The sequence below is a fragment of the Helicoverpa zea genome, chromosome 28 (assembly GCF_022581195.2).
Source record: "Helicoverpa zea isolate HzStark_Cry1AcR chromosome 28, ilHelZeax1.1, whole genome shotgun sequence".
In the NCBI taxonomy this organism is placed as follows: Eukaryota; Metazoa; Arthropoda; class Insecta; order Lepidoptera; family Noctuidae; genus Helicoverpa; species Helicoverpa zea.
This window is the reverse complement of record NC_061479.1, coordinates 2501311-2514105: the sequence shown is the minus strand read 5'-3', so window position 1 is coordinate 2514105 and position 12795 is coordinate 2501311. Positions and strand designations below refer to the sequence as shown.

The following is a 12795-nucleotide window of genomic DNA, read 5'->3' as shown; positions in this document are numbered from 1 at the left end:
TGTCCGACATTGTTGTCAAAATGACAATTTTTCGATAGTCAAAAATTGTAAAACGATGCTTTTACCGTGCAGTTTGATTAGTGTTTATGTTTAGCAATAGTAAAACTAATTAACCCACAATTTTATTAATACATTACTCCATTAGTTATTAAGAATAAGGACTCTACTTACTTTTACTTTAACCCGGCGTGGCTTGCCGAAAACCGTGAATATTAAGTTCCGAATAATCTTTCTAACATTGTTTTGTTATAACAATGAGTGCTACAGAAGACGGCAGCAGTAATATTGAAGACGAGAATACGACGAATCATGAAGATGAGAACCAGGATACTGAAGATACTGGTAATATACTAGTTTTCGGCAGTAAAAAGACACAAAATACCTCTGGGTCTCCTAATATGTCCACAGAAGGTAAAAATAAAGACTCTGGTGATGCTACGACAGCCAATTCAAATATAAAATTTAAGAAATCTGATAAAATGAAGTCTAAAGAGTTGTTTTATTCTGATACAGGCAAAGGTAGTGGTGACTATTCAGACAAGGCAAAAATCAGTGATGAAATAAAGAAAAAAGTTGATGCTGATAGTTTTCTTGAAAAAGATGAAGGTGATGATATAGAAGACGATGATTTAACTCTCCGCTGGGATGATGATGATGGCAGTCAACCTCTAGGTGATGATAAGGACAATTCTGAGACAAAAAATAGTGAAAACTTATCAGAAGAGCAACTTTTAGAAGAATCTTTGGACGCTATTGTGAAAGAGAGTACAGCTAAATTATCAGAAGATAATTTTGATGATGATTCTGTAAATAATGTTTTAATACAAGCAAAAGAAATTACTGATAAAACAATAAACAGTCCAAAACAGGATATTTCTAAAGACAATATTGATGCTAAAAACATTGATAATATGCTAGAAGAGGAACTCTTAGAAGTATCTGATACGGAAACGGAAATAATTCCAGAAAAAGATATCAATGATTTGGAAAATGAACTCTTGGAGGAATTAGATAATGATCCTTCGGAGTTTGTTAACAAAGCAAAAGACAATATTGATGATCAGAAAGATAAACCTTCAGAAATGAATCCTAAAAACAAAGATAAAGATATTTCGAAAATTGATAAGTTAGACACTGTAGAAGATAATATACTCTTTTCAGACTCTGAAAGTAAAGATACACCATCCACAGAGTTTAAAATAAAATCATTTACTGACACAATATTTAATCAAGATTCTGAAGAGTTAGAAGATAAATTCCAGGATTCTGAAGATCTAGAAGATAATATTCTAGAAGAAGCCGAGGCTTTTATACAAAGTTCTGGAATTATTGCTGACGATACACAATCTCAGGATTTAGAAGACAGTGAAGATGCTCTTCTAGAAGATACTATCTTGGATGAAATTAAGTCTGCTGAGAAAATGCTGGCAGCTGACATTGCTATGGATGTTGATGATGAAGGAGAATTATTGAAAGATGATGAATCTAGAGATGGTATTGCTCAAATGGATATTGATAATAATCAGTCTATTGAAAAAACTGATCAATCTGATTTGACTAAGGAAAAAGATACCTTAAAAGATCAAATTGATGATAAAGCTACAGCAGAAATGAATATAGTTCAACCTAGCCAAGAGCCAGCTGAAATTGAATCTACTGAACGAATTGTTTCAGGAGAGACTGTTACAGATGACATTGACGAACAAAGGAAAGCTGATGATAAAAATCAAGTAACAGACAGTAGTTTAGCTAAAGAGTCTACTTCTGGACCTGTAGACAAAAAATCGACTTCTGATGAGACCATACAAAAAGAAAATATAGAAAAATCTTTGCCAGAAGAAGCAATTCAACTTGAAAATGATAAAGAAATCACAGAAACTAAAACCCTAGATAAAACTTTAGAAAACGCAGATACATCAGCTTTCAATACTTCAACAGTTTTCGAAGATTCGCCCGTACCTATAAAGACTAAACATGGTTTACATAAACCAGACGTTATGCTAGAAATACCGACTCAGGAATTAATAGATATAGACACAGATTTGTCTTTGGATCTAGACCAAAGTGAAGTACTTGATACTTCACTTGATGATGTAGTAGATGAAAAAGTTGAAAGTCTAGAAAAAAGTGCCGAAATACCTACAAATGAAGATAGTCGAGTAACTGAGATAGTAGAAGCTAAAGTCACAGTAATGACTGATAAACCAGTTGATCAAAATGCAACAGTAAGTGAAAAATCCAAAACAACTGATGCAATTCTAAGTGAAGAATGCACTGAGACTGATATTTCAAGTCAAGAGACTGTAATCATTGGAACATTAGAACCAGATGCAACAGTAAGTCAAGATGCCATTGTAAGTGACAATATAATAAATAGAGCTTTAGTGAGTGAAAAAGAAGTTCAGGAAAGTATAGTTGAAGAAAATATTGCATCTAAAGATGTTTTAGCATCTGATACTACAGTAAATAAAGAATCTGTAGAGGTTGAAAACGCAGTAAGTCAAGAAAGTAAAATTGATGAAAATTTTGCATCTCAAGATGCCATACAGACTGACAAAGCAGTAACTGAAGGAACTAAAATTAAAGAAAGTATTGCACCTCAAGATGTTGTTGCATCTGATACTACTAAAGAAACCCCAGTTACAGAGAAAAATAAAGAAATTATAGTTGAAGAAAATGTTGCACCTGAAGGTGCCACCGATACTACAATAACTAAAGATAAACCAATTACTAAAAAGATTGCAAGTGAAGTTACAATGGCTGATAAACCATTAGTTGAAGTTGAAAAAGGTAAAGATAGTACAAAAGATAAAGATGTACCAGAGACAATAGAACAGAGTATGGAAAGAATGTTTGCTGACGATGATCCAGCCAAAGACATAGTTGAAGGTATGTAATAAATATTTGTTTTATGGTGGATTTCTATAACAAATTGTTATCACTTACATATAAATTATGTAAAATTTCAATCTCTCAGCATAAATCCTGCTTATCCCAGCTTCACATTGAAAAACCTTATTTTCTGTAGAATTTCTCAATTACTTTCTATGAAACAAGCCTTCTTCAAAGAAACAATAATCTTATATATAAAAATGAAACCCGCTTTCCGTTGTCACGACATAACATGAAAACGGCTTGACCGATTTGGCTGAAAATTAGAGGGGAGGTAACTTAGACCCGGGAGAAGGTTTTAGGATAGTTTTTGTCACCACCCGGCTACGGGACGCGGGTGAAACCGCGGGCGACAGCTAGTAAATAATAAAAGAACTACATATTTAATTTGTGTCAGTCCTAAAAGTTGAGAGATTTTACAAATCTGCAGATTTTAAGTCCTGATTCTTCCAAAATTTTTTATTTTTTATAAACTATAAAAAACTGTATTAAAGTGTTATCAGCAGTATCTGAGTTAATTCTGAATTTACATACACATAAGAGGTATCTGTGGAGATCTAAGGGGGAGGCCTATGTTCAGAGGTGGACGTCCTATGGCTGAGATGATGATGATGATGATGATGATACACATAAACTGTGTCTAGCTCAAAAGCCCTTTAAGTCTCAATACATTTTCAGCACTAACCACAGAACAACCAGTTCAATCGTCAACATCAACCACCCTGACTCCAGACACATCAGAACAGATGCCTCAAGTATCAGACAGCCTCGGCCTGATTCCAGACACGTCGGATGAGGTGCCGGAAGTATCAGACAGTCTTGGTCTACTAGCTGAGTCTGCTGGAAGGATGATGGAAGATGATGAAGAGGCGGAAGACGAGGATGATGATGATGATGATTTTGATCAGGATGGTATGTTTTTTTTTCATTTTTAATCATCATTTGCATAGCCTTTTCTTAACTATGCTGGGGTTGGATTCCTGTCTAACCGGTTTCAGCAGAGTACCAGTGTGCCACATGGAGCGACTGCTTATCTGACCTCCTTAACCCAGTTACCCAAGCAATACCCTTTGGTAAGACTGGTTGTCAGACTTTTTGACTTCTAACTACCAGTAATGACTGCCAAAGATGTTAAAATGATAGCCGGGACCCACCATTCGGTTTTCAGCATAGCATTTGTCAGACTTAAACCGTCTTACCACAACAACTTTTAAACATCAGTTTAAGACTTGTCTAAAAAAAATCTGATTATGACGTCGAAATAAGGTCCATTTTGCAGCCACACTTTTTTTAGACAAGTGTTTGACAGATGTTTAAGTTTTTGCAGTAAGGCGGAATAGGTTTTAGGAATATCTATTGAAGTTGGTTCTATTTTTTTTTTTTGTAAAAAAGTTTGAATTACTTTATATTACAGAAAGCAGCAACCAGATTTCAGCAGAGCAATCCGAAGACTCGAACCCTCCTATCTTAGAGACGGAGGCATCACAGCAGGGCGCCAAGGAGTTTGATACTCCCGACCCTAAGGATGAGGAGTTCCAGTTCCCAGTACAAACTGGGGATAAGGATAATGATAAGATGGATACGCAGTTTGGTGATGTGAGTTTAATCTATAATGTATTTATTCAATTTTGCAAATTGTACGATGGTTGACTTGCGACTTAGTTTTAATTTATTTATTTTAATGCTGCTTTTGGTGTAATTTCATTGGTTATTTTCTCTTTTTTGGTTCTAAAAAATATATATTTAAACGGTTTTATTTAGCTTGACCCGTATGGAGATTATTTATTTATAAAAATACTTAAGAATCTTAAGTAAGTCTCAACATAAGATAAAAATGGAATCTTCAAAGAGTAACCTTTGGTAAAAGTAAAAATATTTGAAAACCAGCGTCAGACACTAGCTGTCTGGCATAATGCTGAACTGGACCTATTTGGCGCAACCTTTTGTTACCTTTATATTTTTTATTTCTTTGTGTATGTATGTCTTATGTTGTGTCCATAAATATTTTTTCTTTCTTTCTCTTATTTTGATAAGATAAGATTTTTTTATTTAAAAATAGTTTAAAAATAAAATGCGACTAAGTATCTATGTAAATACAGAAACAACAACTACTAAATTAATTATTTTAAACAGATATATTTATTTGTATAAAAAATCCTATCAAGATTGTTTATCTAGATTTACGTGCTTACTTAGAAACTTCAATTTGAAGTAAACTGTATATAAATGTTACAGGTGGAGTTACCAGCTGAGTCTATAAATGATGAAGAAACCAAAACTGCTGTAGATGCCTTGCTGAGAGATGGGTTACCAGCTGAGGAACAGGTTATTATAATAAGCTTTTATATAACTTAACTTCTTACACATAAGGATTGGGTTCTTGACAGGGTCAAAAATAATATTGACATATTGACATCAGATACAAAATGAACGAGCGGAGATGTCATAACGGAAAATGTTCTAAGAAAAATTGCGGGTGTTTGGGGGACGAGGAACGTTACTGGCCCTTTTAAGCCTTTTTTGAAACCCACCCATTTTTTGAGGAACCAAAAATCTCCGACAAATGCCGCAAATATCCCAAACGCTTCATTAGTTAACTTGTAACTAATTATTTTGATCACGCCCACCGTACGTATTTGATCTAGAAGAAGAAGGCGCCTGACCTCTGCATTATAGCTTACTCCGTGTGTCTAACTTTGATAAATATTATGTTGTCAGACTCCAGAGGAAAATGCAGACCAAATGGATATAGAGACTGTGAAACTGTCAGACACTTCTGATAACGAAGGCGAGGGTCAAACCGCACGTGGTCAGATCGAAGCAGAAACTGACAAGGTTTCAGAAGGTAGGATTTTTATTTATTATTGACTACTGACTGTTTTTCGCGTTTTCACAAGTGTTCTGAAGGAAATATTTCTCGCACATAAATAAATGCAAGTACTTATTTTCATGTAAAATATGAGCATTTCACTAGGAATCTTCATCAAAATCCTGTATTTTTTACATGAAACAGTAAGAAACTCCCACATCAAAAATACATCCTTACAATTATTGAAAACCGCATGAAAATCCATTTATCAGTTTTCTAGATTATCGCAAAACATACGTCAGTAGTAACAGTTTTATAGGAAAATCGTACTTATTACTATTGAGTTAAGGTGCATGACAAATACCACCGATGTGCCGTCTTCCGTACATAGACATTTTTAAAAACAAGTGGTGATAAAATTAATACATAATATATTTTTTTCTTTTTTTAGAAAAACAAGCCACTCAGTCACCTTCTAAGCAATCTCCGAGCAAGATGAAGAAATTGGAGATCACCACTCAGGAACCGAGCTCCGTCGTCAACTATGTGGACTTGGAAGAAAGCAGCGAAGATGGTAAGTTACATAAACTGATACCATTTATATCAACTGCCTAGCCTTTTCCCAACTATGTTGGGTTCATCAGGTTCGTTTGTCTATCACCAGGCTATATCTCATAAAACCTATAGTTACAGTCCGACTCACACTTAACATTTTTTTATTTAAACATCCTTCTACCCACAGAAATACAAGAAGTAGAAAAACAACCGGAACAGACCGCAACCATAGACAAACCAACTACACCGGAAACGGACAGCGTTACCAACGTCAACATACCGAGCGAGATAGAGATTATGTGCACTTCCGGTAGCGGGAGTACGTCGGAAATAGTTACGAAAGAGAAGGAGGTTGTTATAAGCGGGGTGCCTAAACCTCCGCCGCAGAAAACGGTGAGTTTTTCTAATTTTTTATGGCAATTTTTCGTATTTTTAGTAATAGGTCGAAGAAAATCTGCAGGTTAAATTTTGAAAATGTATTTTTTGTCCGACTAGAAGATAAAAATTTCTAATAGTCCCCCTGGTAGTTTGCCAAGCCTTTTCCAAACTATGTTTGGGTCGGCTTTGTACCAGTGTTTTACAAGGTGCGACTGATGCGCCTAAGTAAGGCTGTCAGACTTTCTGGCTTCTGACTACCAGTAACGACTGTCAAAGATGAGAAATGAAGAATGAGACCTGAGAACCACCAACTTCGAGAAATCGTCATGACAAAATGGGCATCCATCCACGGAGCGACCACGCCAAGTGTTGTTTAACAATACAATTTTCTTAGCCCAAATTACTATGGGAGAAATTATTTCGGTAATTTTTTTTTTTTTTAATAATATCTGGACACCTCTTTCACACACGGTCGGTTAGCCCCACGCTAAGTTATTAATTAACTTGTGTTATGGGTGCTAACACAACTGATAAACTACATATAGCTACATATATACACATATTTATAAATACATATTGTAACACCCAGACCACGGCCAACAAGCATGCTCACCACACAAATGTTGACCGAACCGGGAATCGAACCCGGGACCTCAGGTACGGCAGTCCGGCATGGTGACCATTGCGCCATCGAGGGATTTACCTATAGAAATTGAATAATAGTTTTATTTTATTACAGGCTAGACTGAATACAAGCGAGGTTTCGATAAAAACTGCAAGTAATACTGAACCACTTGTCATACCTGAAACTAAGGTTAGTCAAACAAAAAAACTACTAACTATCATTAATGTTGATAAAATAAAGTGTTTATTAAAATCAAAATCAAAAGTCATTTATTCAAAGTAGGCTGAAAATCAGCACTTTTTGAACGTCAAATCTACAAAAGACTGCGCCCAAAACGTCCGCCCTTCACCACTTCCTATGTGTTTTTGCTGGGAAGAAGAAGTGGTGGAACAAACTCCCCAGCAACAACAAGCAATAATATGAGGCTTAAGTTAAAAAGCGTTTAGCCCTATGTAATTTTGAAGACACTAGAACTAGTTTTTTTTTTAACTACAAGCAAATGGTAGATTTTGTAAACTGATGGCAGCACTACTTGTGTTGCCATACATAAAAATATGAGTTAGTACTTATTTTGTTCTATTTACTCATAATATTTTATACAATTTCATCGTACTATTTTTTTTTTTTTTTAGATAATTGATGCTAGTCAGACAACAAGTCAGGCACAACCCAAGGGTGGCCTAGAAATATTCAGTCTAGATTCAGACGACGAAGATAGTTCTGCTAAAGGTAAGATTCGTTTTTATTTATTCAAGTAAAAGCATATTATAATAATAAATTACTTTTTGACTTTTTATATAAAACGTGCCATACATTGTAATTTTGGAAACAATTATGTTTTTTTACAGTATTCATTTATCATATTATTTACTGTCAAGACGAAAGTAACTGTGTGAGCGTAGGAAAATCAATTTTTTTTTTTGTATTGTAACTAACAAGCTTTAGTATATCTCTTTTTTAACCGACTTCCAAAAAAAGAAGAGACTCTCAATTCTTATTTTGCCAATCTATTTTCACAGAAAACTCAGATAACATTTTTCCATTTTAAATTTAATTTTATAGAAAAGCCTGAAACTCCTCATAAAATGACGGCTTTAGAGCTAGAAAAGGCTCGGGAGTCGAGTAAATGTATAAACTATTGCTGCTTGAACGGCAGCGCCGTACCGTTCATTCCGGCGGAGCCTGCCGTAGTGGCGTACTATGATGCCGGAAGGAAGAGACGGTCTATGGTCTGTTTGCCGTGTGCTCAGGTCGTCGCTGATAGGAATAAGGTAATGCCGACGGCATATATGTTTTTTTTAAATAACTATAATTAATGGCTTAAATGTGCCGAAAAAAAGGTTGTTGAATTTACTTTTTTTTTTAAATAATCAAGGGCGTATATGTGCCGATATAAATGCCGTTTGTTGCTATAATGCAAATACAAATATTTGGGCTTTACGTTGTGGAAAAGACTAATAAAATGTTCCAAGTGGTTTCAACTGGGAAACTACTTTTCTCTCCTGGATAAAGTTTCCTGATTATATGTTATTTTGTAGTATAAACAATATTATTACTGTAAAGTTTCATCAAAATCCGTTCAGTGCTTTTTCCATATAAATACTAAATGATCACCGTATCAAAATGACTTTTATAAATCAGATTTAATTATAAAACCAGCTTCTGCTAGCGTGTCACTCACATTTCTCAAATAGTCTATTAAACGCTGAAATAATTTTTAGAATCGTTCCAGTAGTTCCTGAGATTAACGCGATCATACCATGTATTTTTTTGAGAATATTTTTGTATATTTAACCTAAAGAAACTGTTTAGCTTTATAACATGCATTCATGTGATGTATATGTACATTTTCTTTCTTTATTCAAGATTTTTTTTTCTCAGAATCTAATACGAGGTATAAAAAATTTGACTCCGCTTTTGGACTTAGAAATGGCCAAGTTATCTCAAGATTTAGTAGAAATATCCGATTCGGAGTCTGAGGACGAAGATATGACGCCGGACGAACCGAAGGAGAGCATCGGAGAGGAGGGGGCTAAGTGAGTACTCTTTATTTGCCTAGGCTTTTGGTTAAAAATCTCAAAAGATGTTCCGGTCTCAAAAGTTGTGTCTGGATTTTTCTTATGAAAGTTGGTTTTAATTTTTAACCAATTTCCCAAAATGGAGATTCTCAATTCGGATGTTTTTTGTATTGGCTAGCTGACTGAAATTCGGCACAGTTAAACGATGGAGCGACTGCCTATCTGATTTCTTAACCCAGCTACCTGGTAAACCCGATATTCCTTAGTAATACTGGTTATCAGGCTTACTGGCTTTTGAGTACCCGTAAAGACTGCCAAAGATGTGCAAATGACAGCCGGGACCCGCCAACTGAAACTGCTTTCCAAAACAATATGATTACCCGTTCTTATATATTTACTGTATTTAATGCTGTTGGTACGTAAATAAATAAATACCAAGCGTTGCTTAACTTTATGATCGATCGACTAATGTGGCTGTTTCTTAGTCACAAGCTCCTTAAAAATTACAGCAGTTTTTAGGGTTCCGTACCCAAAGGGTAAAACGTCTGTCCGTCACCAGGCTTTATCTCATGAACCGTAATAGTTAGAGAGTTTAAATTTTCACAGATGATGTATTTCTGTTGGCGCTATAACAACAAATACTGAAAACTAGAATAAAATAAATATTTCTTGGGCTCCCATACAACAAATGTGATTTTTTGCTCGATATCCATATATATATATAGAAAAAAAATGTTTGGATGGTACGGAACCTTACGTGCGCGAGTTCGACCCGCACTTGGCCGGTTTTTATATTCCAAACATGAATTATTTTTACACCATTCCATGTAGACTCGTTAAGTTGCCCAATAATAATAAGTTATTTAATCCACAGATTCGTAGAAGACAACCTAGTGAAATATTTGAATGATACATGGAAAAAATACGATATGGACAACAGGTTGAAAGAAACGCAAATTATGCTCGACGAGGAGATCGAGAAAATGGAACGTAAGTACCTTAGGCGATTAACACCGCGGCACCGCGCACTGCCGCGGAGGGCGGTGGCGCTCGAACAAAAGAGCACCGCTCGAACGCGCGGTCAGGCGATGTATGTGTGCTAAGCAGCAACGGATTTATAGTTCGGCCATTCAGAGAATGCGTTCCTGACACGTCGCGATTGAACTGACGACGTAACTTTGCAATGGCGTTGCAGTTACGATAAAAATATTTTTGCTGGTTGTTTACCGTTTTAACAATTGAGGAGCATTAAAACAACATTATTATATCAATAATCAATGAATGTAGTTACGTCGTCAGTTCAATCGCGACGTGTCAGGAACGCATTCTCTGAATGGCCGAACTATAATACAGGTCAACGCGACATGAGATCCGCTTCACCGCCTACCGCGGCGGTGCGCGGTGAGATTTGAGAGATTCTAATAGCTTGATATGCCTTCTGTATAGTCTGACCATTTTTAGAGTTCCGTACCCAAAGGGTAAAACGGGACCCTATTGTTTTCGCTCCTCTGTCTGTCCGTCCGTCCATCCGTCTGTCACCAGGCTGTATCTCATGAACCGTGATAGTTACAGAGCTGAAATTTTCACAGATGATGTATTATTGTTGACGCTATAACAACAAATACTGAAACCTAGAATTAAATATTTTGGTCGGATCCCATACAACAAACGTGATTTTTTTGGTCCGTTTTATAAATATCGGTACAGAACCTTTCGTGCGACTCGCAATTGGCCGTTTTTCTTTTGCTGTCAGTCAGTACAAACAACGTTAGTTTTCCCTGGACATCTCAACTATGTTGGGGTCGGCTTCCAGTCTAACCGGATGCAGCTGAGTACCAGTGTGCCACAAGGAGCGACTGCCTATCTGACCTCCTCAACCTAGTTACCCGGGCAACCCTTTGATAAAACTGGTCGACAGACTTTCTGGCTTCTGACTACATGTAACGACTGACAAAGATGTTCAAATGACAGCGACGGAATGAAAAGACTATAAAACGAATTCTAAAAACCAGAATAAAAGAAGTATTTTACGGGCCTTCATACAAGAAACTTGATTTTTGGCCGTTTTATACATAACGACTCCTCTTATTATTTTTGTACTGTTTGATGTACTCCTTATATTATTTAAATGAACCTTATACGCTCCTCTTATGAACTCGTATGTATTCTCTTATGTACTTTATTATATACTCTCTTATATACTTTATTATATACTCTCTTATGTACTTTATTATATGCTCTCTTATATACTTTATTATATACTCTCTTATGTACTTTATTATATGCTCTCTTATATACTTTATTATATACTCTCTTATGTACTTTATTATACAGGGTTACTGGTAAGTAGACCGCATCCTTTCAGGAGGTGATAGTATAGGTCAATACGGACAAATTTGACCATGGGATACACTGGGCAAAAGTTAACCCGTTTCAAGATAATCGAATTTCAAGATCAGTCGTTTAGGTACACGTATAAATTTTCATTATTAGTCAAAAGTCTCGTTTTTGTGGATTTTTGTGTGTTTTTGGATAGAAGATGAATCACTGCATAATAACAAACCATAAAACTGTACAAATCACAGAGGAAATTATAGCGAATAGCAATTACTTTTTTAGTAGCTATTTTCTCAAAAATATTACTCTTCATTTTTTTGTGCAGAATACTTGAAAAACATCTACATTTATCTAGCTATCCAAAAAGACACAAAATACACAAAAATCCGCAAAAACGAGACTTTTAACTAATAATAAAAATTTATACGTGTACCTAGACGACTTGTAAAGAAAAGATCTTGAAATTCGATTATCTTGTAACGGGTTAACTTTTGCCCAGTGTATCCCATGGTCAAAGGAGATCATTCATTTCGTACCCAAAACTGAAAGTGCCGGCCAGAGTAAAAAAATAGTAGATTCTTTGTAGAGAATAATGCCCTGAAGATTTATTACTATTACAAGAATCGTCTACAGTTAACCCCCAGGCTGCTATTTGACTTTGAAAATACAAAAAAATCCAACAACGTTTGGAGCAATACATTACGTTTACGTCCCCAAACTGGAGAAGGCAGGTGCTTCCTTCAAACGACTTAACTACTCCTGCCTAACCTGGGAAGTCATCAAATGACCCTCCCTCCCCTCTCATGTTGTGGGTAGGCAGCGTGAGGGAAAGTCAAACTCTTACTGACTAAAACCCATCATGTGCCTTCTTAAGCCCTTCTTATGTACCAGGGCCGCGGTAACTCGCGCGAACAATCCCGCAGCCCCGGCAAGCCTTGGCCCTGGTGGGCCCACGGGGGGTTGCTGACGCCAGAGTAAAAATATCGTAATAGCGTCGAGGATAATGCTGTAATGATAATAAGGAACGTCTTCGGTTAACCCCCAGACTGCTATTTGAGTTTAAACTTAAAGTGTGAGAACCGTGAATAAAAAATCTATACTTGAATGTTACGGGAAATAACGTCCACGTACAGCTGCCCCCCCCCCCACTGCTACACCGAGGAGACTTACTGATTTATACC

The 12795-nt window shown here is 36.1% G+C and overlaps 1 protein-coding gene across 4 annotated transcripts in view; it reads left to right on the top strand.

Annotated features, from left to right (window-relative positions):
* Positions 1-24: 24 nt before the first annotated feature.
* Positions 25-12795, top strand: part of LOC124643704 (histone-lysine N-methyltransferase SETDB1-A) — a 39411-nt gene continuing 26640 nt past the window's right edge. Inside the window, exons 1-13 of one of the 4 annotated variants that reach the window (XM_047182744.1) lie at positions 26-342; positions 514-2889; positions 3571-3804; positions 4307-4488; positions 5128-5217; positions 5611-5737; positions 6153-6275; positions 6444-6649; positions 7374-7448; positions 7892-7988; positions 8322-8530; positions 9141-9295; positions 10152-10267. In XM_047182744.1, the coding sequence (XP_047038700.1) occupies positions 255-342; positions 514-2889; positions 3571-3804; positions 4307-4488; positions 5128-5217; positions 5611-5737; positions 6153-6275; positions 6444-6649; positions 7374-7448; positions 7892-7988; positions 8322-8530; positions 9141-9295; positions 10152-10267 (4078 nt within the window). In that variant the 5' untranslated portion in view covers positions 26-254. Of the gene's footprint in view, positions 2890-3570; positions 3805-4306; positions 4489-5127; positions 5218-5610; positions 5738-6152; positions 6276-6443; positions 6650-7373; positions 7449-7891; positions 7989-8321; positions 8531-9140; positions 9296-10151; positions 10268-12795 lie in introns of all 4 variants that reach the window. The other 3 variants (XM_047182742.1, XM_047182741.1, XM_047182743.1) reach the window with 3 other exon arrangements.